This window comes from Purpureocillium takamizusanense, chromosome 2 (assembly GCF_022605165.1).
Source record: "Purpureocillium takamizusanense chromosome 2, complete sequence".
Classification (NCBI taxonomy): Eukaryota; Fungi; Ascomycota; class Sordariomycetes; order Hypocreales; family Ophiocordycipitaceae; genus Purpureocillium; species Purpureocillium takamizusanense.
In genome coordinates, this window is record NC_063069.1 from 5,327,108 (window position 1) to 5,349,056 (window position 21,949).

At 59.0% G+C, this 21,949-nt stretch overlaps 6 protein-coding genes across 7 annotated transcripts; 1 reads left to right on the top strand and 5 right to left on the bottom strand.

Annotated features, from left to right (window-relative positions):
• Nucleotides 1-3,555: 3,555 nt before the first annotated feature.
• Nucleotides 3,556-6,446, top strand: JDV02_003420 (uncharacterized protein). The gene has a single exon (XM_047984548.1). The coding sequence runs from the start codon at nt 3,764-3,766 to the stop codon at nt 6,314-6,316; it is 2,553 nt and encodes an 850-aa protein (XP_047840522.1). The 5' UTR covers nt 3,556-3,763; the 3' UTR covers nt 6,317-6,446.
• Nucleotides 6,447-7,140: 694 nt separating this feature from the next.
• Nucleotides 7,141-7,986, bottom strand: JDV02_003421 (uncharacterized protein; the record flags this gene model as incomplete). Its single annotated transcript, XM_047984549.1, has 1 exon — nt 7,141-7,986. The coding sequence occupies one exon, from the start codon at nt 7,984-7,986 to the stop codon at nt 7,141-7,143; it is 846 nt and encodes a 281-aa protein (XP_047840523.1).
• A 342-nt stretch (nt 7,987-8,328) lies between these two features.
• JDV02_003422 (uncharacterized protein) lies at nt 8,329-10,681 on the bottom strand. Of its 2 annotated transcripts, XM_047984550.1 has the most exons (2): nt 10,415-10,681; nt 8,329-10,234 (listed from the first exon to the last, which is right to left on the bottom strand). In XM_047984550.1, exons 1-2 carry the CDS (start codon nt 10,459-10,461, stop codon nt 8,416-8,418), a joined length of 1,866 nt encoding a protein of 621 aa, XP_047840524.1. In that variant the 5' UTR covers nt 10,462-10,681; the 3' UTR covers nt 8,329-8,415. The 2 variants fall into 2 exon arrangements, with proteins under 2 accessions (XP_047840524.1, XP_047840525.1); XM_047984551.1 differs by lacking the exon at nt 10,415-10,681 and having other exon boundaries at nt 8,329-10,358.
• Nucleotides 10,682-11,705: 1,024 nt separating this feature from the next.
• On the bottom strand, nt 11,706-14,267 carry JDV02_003423 (Protein-arginine deiminase). The gene has a single exon (XM_047984552.1). The coding sequence runs from the start codon at nt 13,904-13,906 to the stop codon at nt 12,041-12,043; it is 1,866 nt and encodes a 621-aa protein (XP_047840526.1). The 5' UTR covers nt 13,907-14,267; the 3' UTR covers nt 11,706-12,040.
• Nucleotides 14,268-14,460: 193 nt separating this feature from the next.
• Nucleotides 14,461-16,276, bottom strand: JDV02_003424 (uncharacterized protein; the record flags this gene model as incomplete). The annotated part of the gene is made up of 4 exons (XM_047984553.1): nt 14,461-15,316; nt 15,372-15,505; nt 15,576-15,886; nt 15,958-16,276. 4 exons carry the CDS (start codon nt 16,274-16,276, stop codon nt 14,461-14,463), a joined length of 1,620 nt encoding a protein of 539 aa, XP_047840527.1.
• Nucleotides 16,277-17,039: 763 nt separating this feature from the next.
• Nucleotides 17,040-21,050, bottom strand: JDV02_003425 (uncharacterized protein; the record flags this gene model as incomplete). The annotated part of the gene is made up of 2 exons (XM_047984554.1): nt 17,040-20,399; nt 21,045-21,050. 2 exons carry the CDS (start codon nt 21,048-21,050, stop codon nt 17,040-17,042), a joined length of 3,366 nt encoding a protein of 1,121 aa, XP_047840528.1.
• Between the last annotated feature and the right edge of the window lie 899 nt (nt 21,051-21,949).

The following is a 21,949-nucleotide window of genomic DNA, read 5'->3' on the forward strand; positions in this document are numbered from 1 at the left end:
CTGGCGTCTCGTGTGACATGGAACCATCCCCGCGATGTGGGGTCAGCCACATGGAGTCGTCGGAGCCCAACAATTTTCTGACGAGGCATCGGAAGGAGCGGGTCCATCTGATCGTTCAAGATCTGCTGATCCTTCGAAATCCGCTGCATGAACGCCGAGCCCATCCTTCGGGGGCCAGAGGCTAACATGGTTCAAGTCGAGTGTAAGCCGCGGGTCTTTTGCAAAGCATTAGGAACTGCTCGGTTGGTGAAGCAGTTGTCCAAAAAGAACATGTGCGTTTCGTCCCTTATGGTCTAGAACTGAATTGGCATCTTGATATTGGACCTCTGGACCTCATTCGCAAATGATGCAACGACGTAAAATACTCCCCTTAAATGCGGCACGCCTAATGCACTGTGCCAGTGTGCGTAATTGTAGTTCTTATAAGCGTTGTGTCAAATTGATGTCGCAGCAAAGGGAAGGATGTCGTGTGATGTGTGGTGGTTAGAGCACCCATCACTCCACCCCATGTCGACAGGGAGGAGCGGTTCTCACCCCACCGCGCCTCGAGTTTCCGAGGATAGATCCAAAGATAGAACCCCAAGCCAAGTCCAATCGGTTTGGATGATAGCGACAGAAAAGTTTATGCCGATAGCCGGCTACAATGAAGCAAGCAGGAGTCCACGGGAGGCAATTGCCTACATGTAGACCGCGTCGGCCGGTACAGGGTGCACCTCGTTACATGAAGTCGTTTGCTCGACACATTCATGCTCGTCATGGATATTTCACGTTGCCCCGCGGCAATTGATGAGTGGATGCGGCCATACAGCGCAATAGTTCGCGTGATTATTATAGCACCCTTGCCGTGAACACCAACGTTATTTCATACGAACTACTCTGGGGGTCATGCGTCCTCCAGGCAACATTGAAAGCTTCAACGTTGCTTGCCTCATCATTAGACTGCCATTGACGATGAACCCTTCCCATCGTTGTCGCATCACCTTGCAGAAAAGAATTGTAGTCATTCTGACGCACGCGCTGCCAAGCTAATCTTAGCGGGGCTCGTGTGGAACAAGGCCCGACGATGCTGGCCACATCGTATAGACAATAGGATGTGGGTAGGAAAAGGTGCCAAAGACCTACGGCATGCCTCACCGAACAAGCAGGGTTCCTGAGCCTGCAGGCTCGCTTGTCCACAGTAGCGCTGGCGCAAACTACCCAAGGTTTAGGGCTGCCGCCCGCCGCGGGCTCCGACATCGCCAGCGCCTGCCAAGGGCTGATGTCTTTACGATGGATGGACCACGATGCCATTGCGCTAGCTCATCATCGCTCACTAGGCCCTCACCAAAGTCTCGGGCTGCTTCTCAAGCCACACTTTAAAAGGGGGAGCTAGCTGCCCTTGCGCATTCCTCCTCAGGCTTTTGTTTCCATCCGCGTCTCTGTTGAAGATGGCCCTCGGGAGACCCACCGATCAACCGTGTTGCGGTCAGGAAACGATAGAAAGTCTTCAGGCCACCCCGGAGAGAGTTGTGCAGCTACGTAATACGTACAGAATGTCAACTTACTAGACAGCAAGTAGCGGATGCCAAGGCGGCTCCCGGGGCCCGGGTATCCCAAGCCACAGCGCAACTAGGCCGCTCGGTCGCTTTCCGGCCGCTACGGGAGGAGCAAGTGGCGGCAGAGAATCGTGATGGCGGGAGGCGCGCGGGCCCGCATGTACGAATAGGACGTAGGAAAGGGGCGAGCGTCCCGCGTGGTCCGGGGCAGTCAAAACGCGATTGATGATGGTGCGATTGACGGCGCGCTTTAACTTCAATTGATGGGTACGGGGAACCATCTCGGCGAGGCTTCCACGAACGTGTCTGAGCACCGTCCAGTATGCTTATTTCACGTAGCGCAAGTATCTGTCTCGGCCCTGTGCTCGCAGGGAGATGGATGCCGGGGTCAGACTCTCTCACTCTACATTCGTCGACTCCGAGACTTGAAACTCCATTCCTCCCGACTCAACACCACTTCATTGTCACGCGGACGAACCAGGCTCAGAGGCACGCCCGCCCTCATGCCTCGCAACGGTGACTGGACCATCCAACGGCTTGACAGTGCGCCGCCATCTGGCTGGTCGGACTGTCCTTCTACGTATTAACCTATCGATTTTATGCCTTGCTTGGCCTTTCGATGTGGTTACACGCAGGCATCTGGAATTGAGAAACTACCGGCGCCACTGGTTCAGACGCGCACCAACCCCCTTCAACGAGAGAAGGCACCAACCACCCTTGGTACTTTGTCACGCGGTCCCAGGAACCGCACACAAAGTAGAATGGTTTTTGATTAAACGGGAAATTCAGCTCAAAAATGCGACCGTTGGACCCTCATACTGGTTCTGCATGTTGGTTGCTCATCAGCCGCCAAACCCATCCGGATGGGAAGCCACGAGGAATCTCGTCAGGGGCCAGGCACGCCAACGCACAATCGCGTATGCCGGCCCAGCCCAGGAGATAGGCAGGCGGGAGGGCGCTTGACTCGAGGGCCAGAGCCACGCAAAACACAACCCAGAAGGGGAGGCCACCACGATCGGCACCCCATGCCCGTTTACAATGGACTATTGGGCACAGCTGGCAGCCGGCCGGCTGGGGACATATCATATGGGGCTGGCTGGACTGCGTGACCACTTGCCCGACCTGACTAGCCCTGGAGGGCGTCATCTCATTATCGAGGACTGCAAGTGCCACTCCGTAACTCAATATACGTACAGTATAGGAAGCAGAGCAAAGTGGCACCATCGGTGGTTGGGGGAGGAGGGTTGGTTGACATGCGTACTAAGTTAGCACCCAGCAGCCGTCGGGTATCCAATGCTATGAACCAAGTACCGCGAGAAAGGAACGCCCTAGCGGCGCAGAGTTTAAGCCCCAAGCGGGCCCGTCGATCAAGGTTTCCAATTGACAAGTGGATTTTTGGCTCTTAGGTGCGCCGCACCCGGCAGTCCCTGGGGAGCCCTCATCAGTGACACTTGATGTCTCACTTCCGCTCTCGGCTCGTGCCAGACGCAGATTCCACTGCTGGAGGGCCAAGTAGTGGTGAACGCCCCCCGCGTCGCGCACACGTTCATGTCATCGAGGCTAGGGCTAGCTCGCATGCTCGCATCAACGGCGCGCGTGCGCGCGCGCGCGCGATGGAGGAGCAGGAGGAGAAGGAGGAGCAGACTATGACGAGCATTTCTGGCAATTCCTCGTATTGCTCCGCCGGGACCGGTACGTAGTACATAGCCCCTGGCACGCGACACAGCACCCGCCTTGGTCTAGTCGTGGATGCCATCCCATAGTCTCCTCCCTCCCTCCCTACCCCCCCAGCTGTCAACTCCGTTTCAACGGACGCAAATGTGCGGTGGCCCTACACGGTGCCACGGAGCAGCCTGGACGCTGGGCTAGGATGGGCTGGGCTGGGTTGAGTGAGTCCACACTATCTTCCGACTTGGCCATATGCGTCTTCTCCTCCGCCTCCTCCTTCGCGTCTCGGTACATGGACTCCGTTGTCTGCACACTCTTATTTAGGTACTCGGTGACCCATCCCTGCTCCGTAGCCGCATCTTGGTCTTTTTGTCTCTCTCTCTCTTGCCCGCTCCTTTGTTGTGCTCGCGTGGGTTATGGCTGAGGGTGCTGTTTTCGTGTTGCTATAACACCGAGATCAAGGACCTCTCACGGCCCTCCCCTTCACCGAACTCCCACTTCCCGTGCTTGATCTCACCGGCGGTCCGCTTCAACACCCGGCCGCCCCCCCCCCCCTTGCGATGGGGCCGACACGCATTGTCAGCGCAGCGGCCTCCGTGCCATTCGCTATCCGGAGGTTCATGCTCGCCATATTACCGCGTCTCATCAACCGTCGCTTCGCCTTTGCGCTCGCCGCCGTCGCGATCCTCGTCTCCAAAGTAACCCACGTTTACTTCCACCTCGATGCCATCCCGAGCCGAGACCTCGTACGATGGGGGAGCTCCTTTTTCATCCAAGATACCCTCGCTCTAATACTTCTCCGCGTGTTCATCGACGGTCAAGCTGTTGCATCGATCGCGGCGTCATTCTTCATCAGCTTCGTGGTGCTCTTGGCATTCATCAGTCTCACCTTTGCCACCACCGCGGGTTCGGAGCTTCAGTGGCGCAATGTCACCCTGGCCGGTGACTCGTCTTCGTGGGGGATGATGGTGACTGGGCTGGTGTCCGCTGCTCTCGTCCTTGCGGGCTTGCTGGTGCTGGCTGCCGTCTTCCAAGCCGTGTTCTATACCGCCGCTGGGATCGCACTTGATATGTTCAAGTGGCTGGGATCGCTTCTTTTCAGCAGATGCTCGACCAACCCCGTGGAAATCCCCTCGACGCCCGAGTACAAATACCTACCTCAGAAAGACCTTGAGAGTTCGGCCGAGTACCTCGACCAGCCTGATGATGGTTGGGAGAGCAGCTCTCAGGATGCAACTCTAGGGCCCGCGAGATCTCCGCGGTTGCTGTACGTCATTGTCGGCGTTGGCATCTTCGCGCAAATCTTTACGACCCTCCTACGCCCAGACGACAGCTCGCTCGTCTACTTATCGTGGACACTACCGCTCATGCCATTTGTCGACTTTGCTCACTCGTCGTCCTCGCTGTCCAGCCTCCTGGCGTCGTCAAGCAATGTCAATGGCACGTTGGACAATGCCACGGCTTTGGCCAAGCCCATTCAGTTCCCTTGGTTGCCCAAGGACACGCCTCTGAAAGGGTTTGAGGATTGGTATACAGAGGGAAGCGAACATTATTCGGCGCAAGAGGACCCGCTCAAGATCTCCAACCTCGACGACCCGCTTCTCCCGGCACTCCGCGATATCAACCTTGGCGATGTGCCAATCCGCCATGTCATGTTGATTAAGCTGGAGAGCACCAGAAAGGACGTGTTTCCGATCAAGAAAGGCGGGATGCCTTATACGCGTCTCGCTGGCTCACATAAGAACAAGACAATGCCGGAGGCCGCGCACAGACTCCTCGCGAACCTCACTCCTGCCGCCAAATTCCTCACCGGCGACCACGACGACGGCTTCGAGGGCAACGACACCAAGCCCGAGCCGAGTAAGAGGCGAGGAGGTATAAATGCCAACAACGCCTTTACAACAAGCACATATACTTTGAAGAGTCTGGCAGGCACGCTTTGTGGATTGAGTCCTCTCGTGGCCGATTTCAACCTTGAGCATGCCCACCACGTTTATCAACCTTGCCTACCGCATATCTTTGGCGCTTTCAATAGCTTAGATCACTCTCGAGACCCGAAAGCTAAGAGCGGTGCCTTTACTCCCTATAAATGGCGGTCGAGCTTTATGCAATCCGTCACTTTCCGCTACGATAAGCAGGACAAGCTCATGCCCAAGCTAGGCTACGCGGACGAGAACCTTCTTGACTGGTGGTATCTCAAAGGCACGCCCAAGTTCGGCCCCGTCAACATTTCGGACGTCAACTACTATGGCATGCCTGAAGTGGCTATTGAGGACTATATCCGCGATGCCTTTGATGAGGCGAAAAAGAATAATGAACGGGTTTTTCTATCTCATCTGACAAGCACGACGCATCACGCTTTTGGAATCCCAGAGGAAGAGGAATACGTGTCCCTAACTGAAGACAAAGATCTGAACGACTTGTCTCACTATCTCAACGCGGTCGGGTACGTGGACCGATGGTTACAGAAGATTCTCGGTATTCTCGATGAGAAAGGTGTTGCCAACGAGACGCTTTTGGTATTGGTGGGCGACCATGGCCTTTCAATCGCCGAAAGAGGCACCATCACTCCATACAGCAACCCGCACGTCGCCAACTACCACGTCCCCCTCGTTCTATCGCATCCGAAGCTGCCGCAGATCAATATCGATGACGCAGTCCACTCCAGCCAGATACTTCCAACGATCCTCGACCTCCTCGTCGAAACCGGGTCACTATCAAAGTCGGACACCAAGGCAGCCCGCGACCTGGCCCGCAATTACGAGGGCCAATCCCTGCTCCGCCCGCTGCGCAAGTATTCCGAACGCAACTCCCAGGGGGCGTGGCAGATCACGGTCATGAACCCGGGCGGCTCAACGTTGGCCGTTCGCGATGCTCGCCAACCAGACTGGAGGCTCATCGTTCCCGTGTTCGGAAACTACGAGTGGCGGTTTACCGACCTAGCCGATGACCCGCACGAGGAGCACCCGATTTCCTCATTTGATCTGAAAGCGCTCATGCGCGTTCTGGGAAGCGAAAACGGGACCGACACGTCCCGGTGGGTAGAGGAAGCCGCTGTGGTTACACGGTGGTGGGCCGACGAGAATTACAAGAGGTGGCGGTTCCATGCGTAGACGACGATCGCAACGCTGATGACATGGGGCGCCTCAACGCTGCAGACTGGAGTTCAGGAGCCGTGGTTATTTGTACAAAGGCGCTTGGCCTGCTGTATTGACAACATCCCATTAATATATTTCCAACAACATACCTGATCTCCCTGCAACTGCGCCCTTGCCGACGTTCAGTGCTACTAATCGTGTTTCGTGCCTTCAACGTGTGGCGCAGAGGCGAGTCAGCAAGGCGGGTCCTGTGAAACTCACTCGGTGGTGACTGGCGGAGTTGCCTCTCGAATCTGATACTAACCTGCTACAGCGAGATGTTGAATAACATAGCCGATGTGTACAGTATACACTCAATGTAGACATGCATATCTCGCAAGACAGCACGGCCGCAACTCGCAATCCTCTCCCAGCCTCTATATCGCGCAGCACATTGTGTATGTACCTTTTACTTCTGCCAAAAATGGCCTTCTGGCGTCGCCAACAGCTTGCAAGGGGTCGTTCGCACCTTCGCTACTTTCAACTCCTACCGATCCCTTGGGGCGCAGCAATTGGAGCTTGTATCAGGATCTGCGCTCGTTCCGCACGGCAAACGTGGGAGATCGGCAAATTGTGCCTCGCCAGCTGACGTCGTCGTGCACAGACGGTGCTTCATTTTGTGGAGGGAAAACTTTGTAACACAGACCAAGACCATGATAGCATTCACAGTCGCAGAGCTGTGACCCTCCGTTGAAACTGACATCGGCGCTCGGCTGTCACTTCAGGATCCATGACATAAATGCACAGTTATGCTGTTTTGGCGGGCGATGCTATTGCTACCCTGAAGCACATATCCGACATCAACGGTGCTTGAGTCGTTGAAGAAATTCTGATACCGCCATGTCAAGCTCTGCCGGTGCCTCGATAGGTATTAGATGACCTGAGTTGTGAAGCGTAACGAGCCCAGCGTGAGGGATGACTGTGCAAACCTCTTGCTTGATTCGTGCAATGGGCTCCACGATGTCTGCGATAGCGCCCACCACCAATACTGGAACGTCAATCTGCCTTGCCTCAGCCGCAACATCATTGCTCATGCCGTATCCGGGCCAAGCTGCCCTAGCATGGTTGTTTCCTCTCAACATATCCGTGACGATGCTGTCGACAATGCCCTGCTGAAGGGGGGACGCCGTCAGAACATTTCGAGTAACGAGTTCGGCGCTCTTGGGCGTGTCGTACGCGTGCAGTTGCTGCTCACGCATCTCGGGCGGGAGCTCCAATGGTGACGGTGGCGCTGGTGAGACGAGAACAAGGCCCAGTAGTCCATTGATGCATTTCCTTCCGGCTACCAATTGGGCAACTTTCGCTCCCATGGAGTGGCCCACGAGTACAAGAGACGTCAAACCCAGCGCGCGAATGACGAACTCGACGTCGTCTGCGAGGTGCGCGATAGAGTATGCCGACTCATTATCGGGACCCGTAGACTGGCCCCAGCCGCGAAAGTCTAGTGCGACAACTGGGAATCTCGGAGCCAGAAGAGAGCGAAACTGCGCCCATGTCGATGATGATCCTCCCCAGAAGTGCAGGAGGACGAGGGTGGTGTCGGAGAGGGCGCCTTGGGGCCGGGCTGCGGCCGGAAAGGAAATTTCGGCATGCAGTCTTATATCTGGCTGGATCTCGAACTCTTTCTTCGCTGTTTGAAAGGCCATGGCGGTTGTCGTAGAGCGACTGAACGTTTCGTGTCCGGGGTCTTCTTAGAGCACGATGGCGTCCGATTATGGACGGTGTCTAAAACAACGGCTGTGACGGGCACATTTTGAAGAAGGGGTGTGTTGCATTTATGCCTCGTGACGGGAAAAGCACAACGCGCAGCCATATCGATGACTCTTTGCTCATTGGATCGAGCCCGCAGAATATGGTGCCGTTGATTCCGGGTCGGGAGCCGGTTCGGCCGGCCGGGGCTCAAGATCCGGCCCCACCCGGAAGCGAGCGGCTCCGGAGGGTCTGAACGCAACGAGTACATGTACCGGCCAGCCAAACACAGCTCTCAAGGCGAGCCTTGACTAATTGCTAGGTCTAGTTGAACAGTATCGGACAGTGGTATCGCGACAAGCTCATCTGCTACTACCTCCATTATATTACTCCATGACCCGCACGTTGTACACACCGATCCGGCCATTCCGGTCCGCAATGATCAGAGACCTCCCGTCGGCGGAAAAGGCCAACTCGGATACAAGAGACAAGTCATTGAACTGCTCAAACCCAGGCTTCGGCCCGCTGTCGATGGCGAGCGCGTCCTTGTCCGGCCAGCACCAGACCTCCCGCCCGTCGACCACGTCCAGCACGCAGACGCAGCCGCGGGCCCCGATGCCCGTGCCGCTGGCGTGGCAGTAGGCCACGTACCGACAGTCGGGTGATATGCACGCCGCGCAGTTGGGTATCGCAAACGTGTGCGTCGAGTTGGCCGAGAGGTCCCAGACGAGCACGTACCGCGAGGGCACCTTGACGGGCACGAGGTTGTACCCCGTTCCTCCGCGCGACGGGGGGACAGGCACGGCGCGGAAGCCCGCGGGGATCCAGATCGAGACCACGACGCTGCCGTATGCGCGGAGGTCGCAAGGGATGGCGGTGCTGATCTCCTCGTGCTGCCACGGCCGCGCCACCCGGAAGGGCTTGTTGGAGCCGTACCCGTCCGTGTTGGTGTCCCACGCTACGAGGAGCGTCTCCTTGTCTGGTGGCGGGTGCCCTGCGCGTGGGGGCCGCGGTCCGGCTGCTGCGACCAGGAGCGGGCTCGTTGCCGAGAGTGCCAGTTCAGGGTATTGCGGCACAAATGGCAAGTTGGCCTGCTTGAGGTCGATGGACCGTTGCTTGACGAACGGCTTTTTCTCCCGAGTCGCTGTGAATAGGTCGATCCGGCTGTCGTCGCCGCGATAAATGGCCAGGGGGCTGTATCCTCCGCCGTACGAGACGGTGTTTGCCGCGGTCCATCTGTCGGCGTCATCCAGGGTCTGTATGCACTTCTTCTTCCCCCAATTCCATATCTCTATCGTCCTGCCGAAGCGAGTCGCAATGGCCACGAGATTGGATGTCTCGGAGACGATGGCGTGGCTCCTAATCAGGTATTCCCGCGACCGGGACTGCGCTTCCGTGTACGAGGTAAATTTGATGGAGCTTTCGACCGCGCCGGTGTCCAGGTCCCAGAGCTTGAGGATGTTGTTGCCGTGCTTGCTGGCCAGGATCTTGGCCGTCGGTGAGACGTCGAGGTAAAAGACATTGTTGTTGATGCGCTTGTCATCGGAGACGAGTTGCTTGTCGAAGCCGAGGTCAAACGACGAGGTGGATGCGACGGAGGCTTTAGACGGCTTCACCACTTCCGGAATAGATCTCTGACGGGCCGCGGGACTGCCACTCGCTACTTGCTGCGTGTCGGAAATGTAAGACAGGGTCTGCGTCGGCGCGGTATCGGGGTTAGACGTGGCGATTGAGGACCGCGAGTACCGGTCACCGCTGGCTGACGACTTGTCGAATGAATCCTGCGAGGGCGCCCTTGCCGTCCGCCTTCCCTTGAGCGGAATCGGAGGTAACGGTTTCGTCGGCGGGGGGAAGATGCTATACGTTGATCCTACGGATGACGGGGCGCGCGGAAGCGAGGGTCTGTGTGTCGAGTGGTGCGACGTCACGCCACGCGACGCGGGCCGCCTCGCATACCCGTCGGATACTTCTGAGCCGTGGGGAGAGACGGGCATGGCGACGAACTCTTGCGAGTACGATCGAGGCTCCTGAGGTGAATATTGCTGCTGCTGCTGCTGCTGCTGCTGTTGCGGCGACGGCTGCTGCTGCTGCAACCGGTGTTCGGAAGTGGCAGACGCGGTCCGGTACATGGGCCGCGAGGTGTTGAGGGGCGAAGCGAACCCATGGCGGCTGGTGCTGCGCGGACTCAGCCGGTGAAGATGAGTTCTGTTGCAGCGAAGGATGACATTGCGTCGTCAGTCAAAGGCCATCCGTCGTTTCGATCTAGTCGCTGATGTCTGATATTCGCCCCCAGCAGCACCAGACATTTGCATGTAATCCGCCAGCTACGTGACGGCGGCATCACATCGGAGCCGCGAGAAAAAGAAGGGGGAAGGATAAACTCACGCTATGTGATCTACGTCGTCGGAACTCTGGGGAGGAGGGGGTTCCATCTCGGATCAGATGGGGGAGGGGGAGTTCAGTGGGACTGAGATGTCGCGTGCCTGAGCACAACCCCAAGGTTTCCCCCGGGTTCCCCGCTGGGCCAGCGGAGCGACTGACGACGACGATGTGCGCTTTTCGTCTTGCCTTGGTTGATAAGAGGCGATGAAACAGCGCACGGCCGCGCGGGCGGTCTGTTATGCACGATAGGGGTCAGATGATGTGGGAAAGACAATCACAAGAGACATGAGTGCTTTCCATTGAGAAACAACCCTCTCTCTCTCTCCCTTTCTCTCTGTCAGTCTGCGTCGTCCCGATTGTGGATCCGGGGGGGCGCACGCACAAAAGCAGCAGGCATCATCGCTGCTTGAATCATGCATGCTTCCTCGATCCCAGCCTGTGCGTCCCGTCCCTCCTCCTGCATTCCCCCTCCCCAGCCCCTCTTCCTCCTTGTAGCCCTGTAGCCCCAGTCAGGAGTTCCAGCGAGACCAACAATAAGGATACCTCCCTCGTCCCCTCATCCCGTCGTCCACACATCCGGGCCACGGCTCCCGAACAGTTCGGCTGCAGCACGCCTAGGCCGAGAAGGCCCGAAGGGGGCGGCCAGGGCCAAGGGACGGGATGGAACCATGATAGGTCATGGCGGGACCGCCACCGCGCCACAGGCACAAACGGGCCGGTGAAGAAACAACTTTAGCCGCCTCTTTTGTTTCCTAAACCCGCAGAGAGGTGTTCGCGCCTGCATCGGATTGGCGACGGAGGCGACGGATGACGTGAAGCTTTTGGCGACTGGCGCGGGCCGGAGGCTTATTCTTTTTATTCGCATCAGCACAAAGTTGCCTGTGCCGCTTGGCTTGCGCGCGCGCGCGGGGAGCAGAGAGCAGGGAGATGCAACCTGCGAGTTAATTTTCTCTCCTTAGACCTGGGCATGGGGTCGAAGCGGGTCCGATGTGGTAGTAATTGGTAAAAGCGGGAGTCGTTCATCTTTTTCGTCCTCCGAGTCGGGTCCACGACTCCACCTCCAGTCCGGAGTAGATTGCGATAAATTGGGGCGTCTGACATTAGTCTGTCAGCCGCTTCGGGGTTCACTTACCAATTGGCTCATTCTCTGTTGTTTGGTGCGTGCTGGGAAGGACAGCCGTCTGATGTGGGCGTAAAGCCGTCTGATCAATGGTTCAATGTTGGTGTTACGAAGCACATGTGCCTGGCTGGCTACTCAAGGCCGCCTGCGAGACTCCAAGAAGGAAGCAAGGTTCTCCATAATTTCTAGCTGCTCTATATAAAGATACTCGGGTGCATTCGACTTGAATGAATGATGGTTACAAAAGTGGCATACTGTATGTTCTATCTATGATTATCCACGTGGGGTTCACAAGCTGACACAGATTGATGCCAACCCTGCACGAGCCACGCGGGCAAGTGAACGAAGGATCATGGTTTTGGATCGGACCAGGCAAGGGAACCAAAGACATGTGGGCGGCATAACGGCAAGCCAGCCCGCACGCAGCAGGGTTCCCCTCATGCAGGCAAGTCAGAGGAGCTACTGCTACTAGCGACATGCCAACCCGTCCAACCCTGCATGAGAGAATGTCACTCCGTCTTCCACCACGCCACCGCCGTGTCTCGCAGGGTGTTTGTGCCGCAGTGCACCTCGCCGCCTCGAACGTGATGGGACATGTAGTCGTCGATGAACCAGACCGTCATGTTGGCCTTGGCGTAGACCTCCGCGATGGCGGATTCGAGAACATCGCGGCCGTCGACGACGGGGCCCCAGGGCTTTGGCGCGACGTAATCGTGGCCGAGAACGACGCCGTTGACTGCGTGCGGGAAGAAGGCCTGCAGCTGACGCTCGCCTGGTAGCGCCCGATGAAGCCTCGTGGGGACGCCATCTGGACTGCGTGGCCAGGGGTAGGTCGTGTCCTTCCAAAGCGCCGGAACGCGAAGGACGTGCTTCGGGTCGAGCGGAATCTCCTGCAGCAGCAGCGCGACGTTGCTGTCGATGAAACGCTGGCCATACTCGTTGATCTGGAGAAACTGGCTGTCATCCAGCACGCTGCTGACGGTCTTATTGCGGACGGAGGGGTCGAGGAAGAGCGCATCCTTGTCAGGGGCCATGCTACCGTTGTAGCTCAAGATTGGAGCAGACCCGTGTCCCGCCTTTCTGACAGATCGGAGAAGCGCGAGAGCCGCCGCAGTATCAGGCACCGCCATGGTGAACCCCAAGTCGTTGTCGTACGGCAGGAACTGGACCATCTCGTCGATGTGCCCGGCGACGAGCCAGCCCGCCTCGAGGAACAGGGGTCTCTGCGCACCCTGCGATTCCAAGAAAGTGATCATCGACGCGGCGGGGTACTTGTCAAAGTGCTTGCCCAGGAGAACCCGCCCGCTCCGATACGGGACGCCTGATCGGGACCGGTACGGCGGGATCGTCTCGATGTTGCCGCCCGAGTTGATCTCCTCCCACCCAAAGCCCGACCCGGACCCGGGCTGCCAGCCACCCACGCCGTCTCCGCGTAGCTCGTTGAACACGCGCCGACCATTGACGCGAGTGGATTGCGCAGATCGTATGAGCACGCGCAGCGAGATGGGACCTTTGGGCCCGGGCATACTGACAAAGGCGGGCTCCATGAAGTCTTGGGCCCATACCTCGTTGCTGTTGTTGAGCACGCGGAGCGGCAGCGGCCGATGCAGACGGCCCGCAATGTCCGTTAGGGACTTGACAAACGGTGCCTGCCACGCAGAAACCGAGTCGTTGGTCTGGAGCGTCAAAAAGGTGTCGACCGTTTGAAGATGGTGGTGGACGAGCACCGGCGCCTGCTTCAAGGCCACAAAGTCTGAGCCCTTGCGCCGGCCGTCGCTAACCTCAAAGGCTATTTGCACCGAGCCGTCCCAGGTACTCGCGTCGGAGACCAACTCCCGGCCGTCCACCGCCAGGCCCAGACCCTGAGCGAGGCTGGTGGCGTTGAACTCGAACTGACTATTGATCAAGGTCCAGTCGGCCGAGTCGCTGCCCGCGCCACCGTGCCTCCAAAAGACGCGAACGCGGTCGCGAGCCGCCGCCGGCAGCGTGTAAATTCGTCCGGCAGCGTTGTCCAACAGGCCGCGGATGGGTTGCGTCGTGACTCGTGCAGCCATGTGCGGTGCGATGAGACGATCGCCGGCCGCATCGTGGCAAGCCGCGAGCTCGAGGTTGCTGAGGGGGAGACCGGCGAGATCGACGGCCGCACAGCGATGGGTTTGGTCGCCGACGTTGGGGAGGAAGATGGCCCCGTGAGCATCTGTCCACTGATGCCTGTGCTCGAGGTCTGCATCGTCCACGGCGCCGTCGCGGTTGGTATCGGCTAGGATGACTGGCGAAAGACTCGATGAGTTGTCCGCCACCAAGTTTACCTGGAGACTAGCCGCAATGTGCAGGCCTCCAAGAAGGAGCAACGAAGAGATTGAGTGATGATGCATCTCCGGTTTGGTTGCCAGCGGCTCGGGCCAAAAGGGTGAATGCGTGCGTGATTCCAAAATATGAAGCGCTCATCCCCTCTCCCGGAAAGCCATCATCGTCTTATATGCGCCCAGAATCGTTCGCATCTCTTCGTAATCGCTGAGACCCATTGTCGTGGTCCGTGATGAGTTGAATTGTTTATTGCCGTTTCGAGAAAAAACATCGCAAAAGCCCAAGGCAAGTTGCGCGTGTTGACGATGACATGGACATATCGTGTCCCCGCAAGCTCGCTCGCCGACGCCGCCCGAATCGATTTCCCAAAACGGCAAGAAAAACGGCCAAGACTCGGCACTGACCGCGGGCGATCATGACTGACTGCCGACGCACTGCCACGCAGTCTCTCACCGGTGGGCACTCACGATGCGTGCAACCAACCAAGAGTGACAATTAAGAGACATCGTCCGCTCGGCTTCGGTGTCAACTGTGTACGAAACTCCCTTGCTGACATTCACTTTCGGTGGCTATGGCTGCTCCGTCCTACCCACCCACGCCTTTAACTCGGCAGAAAGGCGTGCTAAAGTGCAAAAATGTATGGTCTATCAAACAAGCCTTCCCAGCTCTGGTCGCTCTTCTGGTGCCACGACACCGGAAATGCCCACAGGCGCCCCAGAAACTGCCTTCCGATGAGTGGCGATGCAATGCCAAGCGTGCGGCTCATCCACCCTAGCTCGCCTTCTATGAACCGCTGGGAGGCCTCATCCATCGGATCTACCTCGATGCCCGCCATGACGAGCGGCCAGATGACCATCTTGCGCAGCTGAGGGTTGACGTCGTCGCCCGCAATGGCTCGCAGGTCACGCAGCAGGGAGGAGCAGTACTCGACGCGCATGGCGTTGACGCCGCCGCAGGTGTCGCTATATGTCGTCGTGTTGGCGGACGGTCGCATGCCCCTCGCCACCTCGGTGCCGAGGAGACTCGAGATGCAGTACAGCGCGACTGCTGCCTGGTACACGGCGGCGACGCGTTGCCAGTCCCACGAGGCCGTGCCTTTCGGCGACGGACGGTCGAGCCCCTGCGCGGCGACAAACTTGTTGGCCTGCCGCCGACTCGCCCCCTGCAGGGCTGACAACTTGATCTCGGCCGCCCAGCTCTGAGGGGAGAACTGCCTGATTTGCTGCAGAAGCTCCAGGCCAGCGGACAGTCGATCCGTGCCGGGACCCCCCGGGCCCAGGGCATCAGCCCCGTGTTGCTGGAGCCGGTTTCGCTGCGCGTTGATGCGAATGATGCTTCGTACCAACTCCGACGGGCACGGAATGCACGTCTGGAGCCCGTCACCAAACAACAGCGGCAGCAGAGGCACGAGCTCTAGAGTCCTGCGAGCGCTGTCTGTGCCGACCTCGGGCGCGGTGGTGCTGCCCAGCACGTCTATGCTTCGGGGGCAAAACGTCAGCTGACTACGGTGCAGAGGGAGGGGAACCTACTAACAGGATGAAATACTGTAGAAGGTTGCGGAACAATGGCCGCGACATGACAAGATTCGAAAGACCCCCTCGCTCCTGGATGATGGCGGCCGCGCCGTCAAGGTGATGCCGCCAGTTGGTCGAGATGGACTGCTGGATCTGCATCGCCCCCCTGTTAGTGAGGTGCCGTCGCGACGACGCGGACGGAGTTTCTTGTCAGATATCGCACCTCGGCGAGCAGAAACACAAAAATGGATACAATCATGGCGTCGCTCGTCTGCGTCTTTGGCTGGGAGAGGGCATCGGCGAGGGTCCGAATGGCGGCGCCCCGGTGTGTCTGAAGTCGGGTCGCGAGGACGGCTGTCTCATCGCCGGGACGCTCGCTGCTGCTCTGGAGGATGCGGTGGCCGAGGGCAGAGGATATGAGTGCTTCCTTGATGGAGTCGGGGAGATCGCCGACGGTAGAGAGCGGCGTGAAAAAGGGGTTGTGTGAGCCGGTCACCCCCGTGGCCAACATGTCGGGGCAGATGTGTTCATTGTCTACATGCGCGCGTCAGCGTGTACAGTGTGCAACAACAGAGAAGAAATTTGTATCTCAGAATGTTACTCACAGTACTGTATGGCATCGAACAACGAAGTAATCTCGCTCGACAGGTCAATCGATGGCGGCACGACGACCAGCTGGCCTTCAATATGGCCCTCCTCGTGCTCCTCCTCCTCCTGCCGTCGCCTCTGATCGCTCGTCAACCTGTCCTTGCGCACCCCACGCCTCTTGGACCTCGTCTGCCCAGGCACAATCCATTTCAGCGGCTTGTGGTCGTAGCCTGGGCATGAGACGCCCCGCGCGGAGCATTTGGTGCATCGCGGGCGCGTGAAGTCGCACACGAGCCGCCGCTTGAGGCACTCCCAGCACGACTTCCTGTCCGACATTGGCGTCTCTTTCTCCGGGCCCCGTGCGGGCGCGGGATCATGACATGGCAGCTGAAGTCGTGAGGGAGCGCTGGTGATGTTGTCGACGATATGGCAGGAGACTTGGCTCTGATCTGATTTGAGCCCAATGTGACCCCAGCTTATTAACTTGTTAGCGTGACTGCCCACGCGACGGACGGACTTGGAAGTGAGCGGCTGAGGGCCCGCAGTGCGCCTTACAGGGCGAAGGGTGGCTTCTCGTATCTGTCGCAGCGAGACCCGAGTGGCTTCCAACTCCGGCACTGAGGCGCAGCGGCGACCGGGCCGCCACAATTGCTGGCGGGCAGCGCTGGAACTGGGGCCAGCAATTGCCGGTGGTGACTCAAGTTAGATCTAACGTGACGGGCGTCACCGGTGTGGCTAACAACTCGCGTCGTAGAGGTCTCAGGCTAACCACGTCGTCGACGAGTGCCTCCGCATTCAGATTTTGTCTTATCTCTAAGACGACTAACTCTTTTTCCTAGGTGGAAGCAAACCGTTGGAAGCAAATCGTCAAGCCAAGTGTGCCGCGTCCAGTCATTGACGTCTGGGGCATCAAATGGACTCAGTCACGAGGTCCGGTTCGTCAAGGTCACGATCTGATTCTGTGTCCGAAATATCGACATTTCAATTTGGTGCCATCTTCAGCACATTCTACCGCCATGTTCGATCCAAGTCTCCGCTCTACATGTCCCTCCCCCCTCGCATTTTGATGTGCAGCCACGCCCCGGCCGCACAATTCGTGTTACCATGCGATGCGCGCAATAGGTCCGTTGGGGAACAGACGGACCACCAGCTTGCGGATCTCGTCCATGCACAGGATGCCCAGGGCCAGAGGGATGGGGATCACCCAGAACTCGATCGGGACCGAAGCCGTGCCAAAGAGGGTCTGGAGGCCGGGGACCTCGGTGACGAAGACGGCAATGGCCAGGCTGATGGCCATGCTGAGCAGCAGCCACGGGTTGCGCCTCTTCTTGGTCACCGGGTCGGCCTGGAGGATGCTGAGCCTCCTGTTCCTGACGGCCAGGATGTTGCCCCACTGCAGGATGACCAGCGTCACAAAGTAGACGCACTGGCCCGTGGCGTTGAACTGCGTCAGCTCGTCCTGCGTGTAGCCGTGGTATCCTTCCGAGTAGCCCTCGAACAGGAAGAAGAGCTGGCTGATGGGGATGCCGGCCTTCTTCCAGTAGTACAGGAAGAACATGGCGTGGGCCGTGCACGTCTCCATGAAGCCCGTGAAGAGGTATGCCTGGATGTAGATCTTGATGGTGATGAGGTGGTCGCGCTTGTGGTTGCGAGGCGGCAGCGAGAGGAGATCAAATTCCTCCTTCTCCATGATCAGCGACAGGGAGAGGAACAGATCCGTAAAGACACAGATGATGATCATGAGGAAGGAGCTCAGGGGGAGAGGCACGCCGAAGAAGACGTTGAGGATGACGGGCCAGATCTCAGACCAGCTACCGGCGGGGAGCAGGTAGGCAATGACCTTTTGGAGGTTCTGGAAGACGAGCCGCCCCAGCCTGATGGCCTCGATGATGGAGTCGAACTTGTCGAGCAAGACCAAGTCGGCCGCTTCGATGGCGACGTCACTGCCCGTGACAATGGCCACGCCGACGTCGGCAGCCCGCAGAGCCGGAGCGTCGTTGACACCGTCTCCCGTCACCGCCACGACGTTGTCGCGCTTGCGGAACTCGCTGACAATGCGCAGCTTCTGCTCGGGGGTCGTTCGCGCAAAGACAATCTCGCCATACTCGCAGATGAGGTCCCAGTCCTCGTTGACCAGACCGGCCAGCGACGGGCCCTCGAGCAAGAGGCTGCGCTGCTCGCCCATCTCCCGGGCCTCGCGCAAGTCGTGTGCCGTCAGGCTTTCCTTGGATCGGATGGTCGCGATCGTGTCTGGGTCGCGCTCGTTGGTGAAGATGCCCGTGTTGCGCGCAATGGCCGCGGCGGTGAGGCCGTAGTCTCCCGTCACCATGAAGAACCTGGCTCCGGCACGGCGGCATTCGGCAACGGTGGCCGCGGTCTCAGGGCGAGGCGGGTCGATGATGCCAAGGATGCCGATGACGGTGAGTTCGCTGATGGCATTGGCCGCAATCTCGTCGCTAAAGGCGTTGGTATTGATGGCATTCACGGGGCGCATCGTCTTCTCACAGAGGACGATGACGCGCTCGGCGTTCTTGGACAGGGAGTCCTGGTACTGCTTGAAGGCCGCCCGCGCAGCTGCGTCCAGGGGCTGCGTCGAGTTGGTCTTGCGCGACCAGTACCTGGTGCAAGCCGGCAGCAGGACGTCGGGCGCTCCCTTGACGAAGACGCAAAACTCGTTGTTGGTGGTGGTGGCCGCCGCCCCAGAAGCCTCGGGCTCCTGGTGAACTGTGAGCATCCACTTGTTCTTCGAGTTGAACGGGATCTGGGCGACACGGGGCAGTCCCAGGTGCTCTTTGTCGGCCCTCTTGGTCGCGGAGGCGAACCTCAAAACCGCGGCGTCGGTGGCGTTGCCCTGCACCTGGCGGCTGGCAACTGGCAAGTGAATCGTCGACGGATCGAAGGCGGCATCGTTGCAGAGCAACGCGGCTTGGAACAGCCTCAGGATGCAAGCCTCGGTGCTCTCGGCGTCCAGGTTGTGCTGGAACTCGCTGACGGGAACCGGCTGGTCGATGAAGGAAGCCGAGTTGACATGCATCTCATTCTGCGTCAGCGTTCCCGTCTTGTCGGAGCAGATGACGTTGACGCAGCCGAGGGTTTCCACAGTCGACAGCCCCTTGGGCAGGATGTTGACGGCCTTCATGCGACGCGCCACCATCATCAGCGTCAACGCAACGGCCACAGGCATACCCTCAGGGATGAAGGCGACCACACAGCCCATGACGTTGTTGAGCATAGCCACGACATTCATGTACGCAAAGTGGTCGCGCCTCAGCCAGCCGACCCAAGTGAAGAGGATGAGCAGCGCGAGAACAATGGTCAGGCACACGATGATGCGGACGAAGCGCCAGATCTCACGTTGGATCAGGGTAGGACGCTCCTCGGCCGAGGCGGTGGCCTTTGCGATGCGGCCCATGACGGACCTGGCTCCGGTCAAGACGACAACTCCCACACCGCTGCCATTGACGACGAGGGTGCCCATGAGGGCGATGTTGCGACTTTCCAAGAAGCTCGCGTCGGTGCCGTCGACGGCTCCTTCGACCTCGTCAGACTCTCCCGTCAGGATGGCACGGTCGAAGCGGATGTCGCCCGAGTGGCTCAGGAGACGCATATCAGCTGGCACCTTGTTGCCGATCTGGAGGTGTACAATGTCGCCGCTGACAAGGTCGATGGCAGACATTTTTTGAAGTTTACCCTCGCGCATGACGAGGGCCTCCGAGGGGAGCAGGTCGGTGATGGACTTCATAGTCCGCTGCGTGGACCAGTCCTGGAAGGCGGAGAAGCCAGCCTGGAGGGCGATGACGATGATGACGAGGATAGCGAGGGCCAGGTTGGTGGGCGACGGAGGGTCGCTCAGGGGACGCCAACAGATGAAGAAGATGATGACGCCGATCCAGAGGACAGAGCAGAAGCCTCCAAAGATGTAACCGAGAATCTTCTTCCAGTAGTTGGTCTTTGGCTTGGGGAGCGTGTTCTTGCCATCGCGCTGGAGGCGATTGGCCGCCGCGCTGTCGGACAGGCCCTGGTCCTTGGAGACATTGAGCTGCTGGCAGATCTGGTCGGCGCCGAGCTGGTGGAAGTTGAGGTTGGAGAAGTAGTCCTGGTCGTCCTTTTTGCCGGCGGCGGCCTTGATGTCGGCCGGGTCGGAGGCGTCGACGTTGCGGGACTCGGCGACGTGGATGGAGAGGGTTCGATATTCGATTTGGACCCCCGAGTAAGGGGAGTTGGGGAGGTTGGAGCGCGACGTGGACGCCCGGCTGAGCGAGCGTCTGCGGGAGCGGGAGCGAGACGTGCCGCCCTCGCCTCCGCCGGCAGCGTTACCACGACCGGTGGCACCGGCGGTGGTGCGGCCTCGGCCAGGGCGAACGTCGTCGTGGAAGGTGATGCGGGTGTCCCGCTCGGCGGCCTCCTTCTCGGCAGCCTCGGTGCTTGTCTCGGCTGCCATGACCTTGTTGGCGGGTTCCTGCAGCGAGCTGTTCGTACGAGTCTCAGGGGGGGGTTCTCGAAATGACCTCAGATTCCGTTCCGGGGGGGCGGTCAGATGTCTCGGCCACTCGGGGAGGTTGGACGGCGACACAACAACAGAGACGCAAGGCTGTAACGTTGGGCGATCGTCTGAAGGGGACAATGAGATGTATCGAGAACCAACGATGCAGAGGAAGACGAGGTTGGAGTCCAAGTACTCGCGATGAGCGATATACTACACGAGTTTCCGCAGGTCTGGTGGCACAAGGGGAACTTTTTAGTTCAAGCGCAGTGCGGCGGCGTTGCTTGTTGCAGAACAGGCCCAGGGCGGCGTGGATTTGATGATGCAACCAGATTTTGAATCTGACCTCAAGGACGACGGACGACGACGAGGAAAGAGTTCCGTGCTCGATGGGTCGACTGTGCCTCGTCCTCCTCCCTGCCCATGCCGCCTTTTATTTGCATGGCCGGCGAGAGTACATTTGGCAGCGTGCATGGCCAGCCGCACGCGCGTGTTCCTTTCTGCGGCAATTAATTTTTTTTTCTTCTTCCCTTTCTTCCCCTTCTTCTCACGACCTTTTTGCGCAGGTACTGTACTACCGAGTGTACGGTATACACCCCGTGTCGACTACCACTACAGTACGGGCATACCGCAGCAAAGCCCAAGTACATCCATACATGCACTACAGAACCAACAGGAGCGGCCACACCTGGTTCAGGGGAGGGGTGCGAGAGACGCAAAGGAGGGGGGAGGGTAAGGCGAGGCGAAGCAAAGGCGGCGGGGGCAAAGGCGGCTCTGGCTGGGGAGGGAGGGAGGGAGAGGGAGAGAGGAAAAAAAAGTGAAGCCGTTGGATGTTCCGTTTTGGGAATCATGAACTCGATTAACAAATCCCGCATAACCAGCGAGCTCACAGACGATATGGAGGAACCAACCACAGCCCTCACATTACCTTTTCGCTTCCTATTCGGGAAAGGCAGCCAGGGATTGCGAGGCTAAGCGCCGCTCGCCCACGCCCACCCCCCTCTTGCCCCCCATGATGCAGCGTCTTTCTGGTGGTGCCGCTGGCGGTGGTTGCCGGTGCGGCGGCTTCCATCGCGCGCGCGCCGCGGGGAGCGTCCTTGGCAGGGTCCCCCTCATGCGAGATTCATGTCTGGTCTGACGGATGATGGATGGGCACGCCCGCCCGCCCCGCCGCAGCTGGTGGCGGCGGGTGGGCATGGTGGTTGTGATGGTGGTGGTGGTGGTTCCCACTCTTCCCGTCTGGAATGGAAGTTTGCCGAGCAGGGCTGTGAAGGTGATGCATCCGGTGGTCAAGGTGTGCGCAGCGTGGGCAAGTCGTCACATGCGTGCGTCCATCTCTCTCTCTCTCTCTCTCTCTCTCTCTCTCTCTCTCTCTCTCTCTCTCTGTCTCCCCCCCCCCCTTCGTAGAGGACCGGGAACTGCTCCCCGCCGGGCCTGGTTCAAAGATCGGCACTGCGGGCGGCCTCACGGCATCGTGGTCCGCTTGTTGCTCCGTCTGGCCTACGTGCGTGCGTGCGTTGTGTCTC

Excerpts from the sequence above, each read along its gene's own strand:
- JDV02_003420 (XM_047984548.1), top strand. The coding sequence starts at position 3,764 with ATGGGGCCGACACGCATTGTCAGCGCAGCGGCCTCCGTGCCATTCGCT.
- JDV02_003422 (XM_047984550.1), bottom strand. The coding sequence starts at position 10,461 with ATGGAACCCCCTCCTCCCCAGAGTTCCGACGACGTAGATCACATAGC. Across the intron at positions 10,235-10,414 it reads GACGACGTAGATCACATAGC|AACTCATCTTCACCGGCTGA; the intron begins GTGAGTTTATCC and ends TCGCTGCAACAG.
- JDV02_003423 (XM_047984552.1), bottom strand. The coding sequence starts at position 13,906 with ATGCATCATCACTCAATCTCTTCGTTGCTCCTTCTTGGAGGCCTGCAC.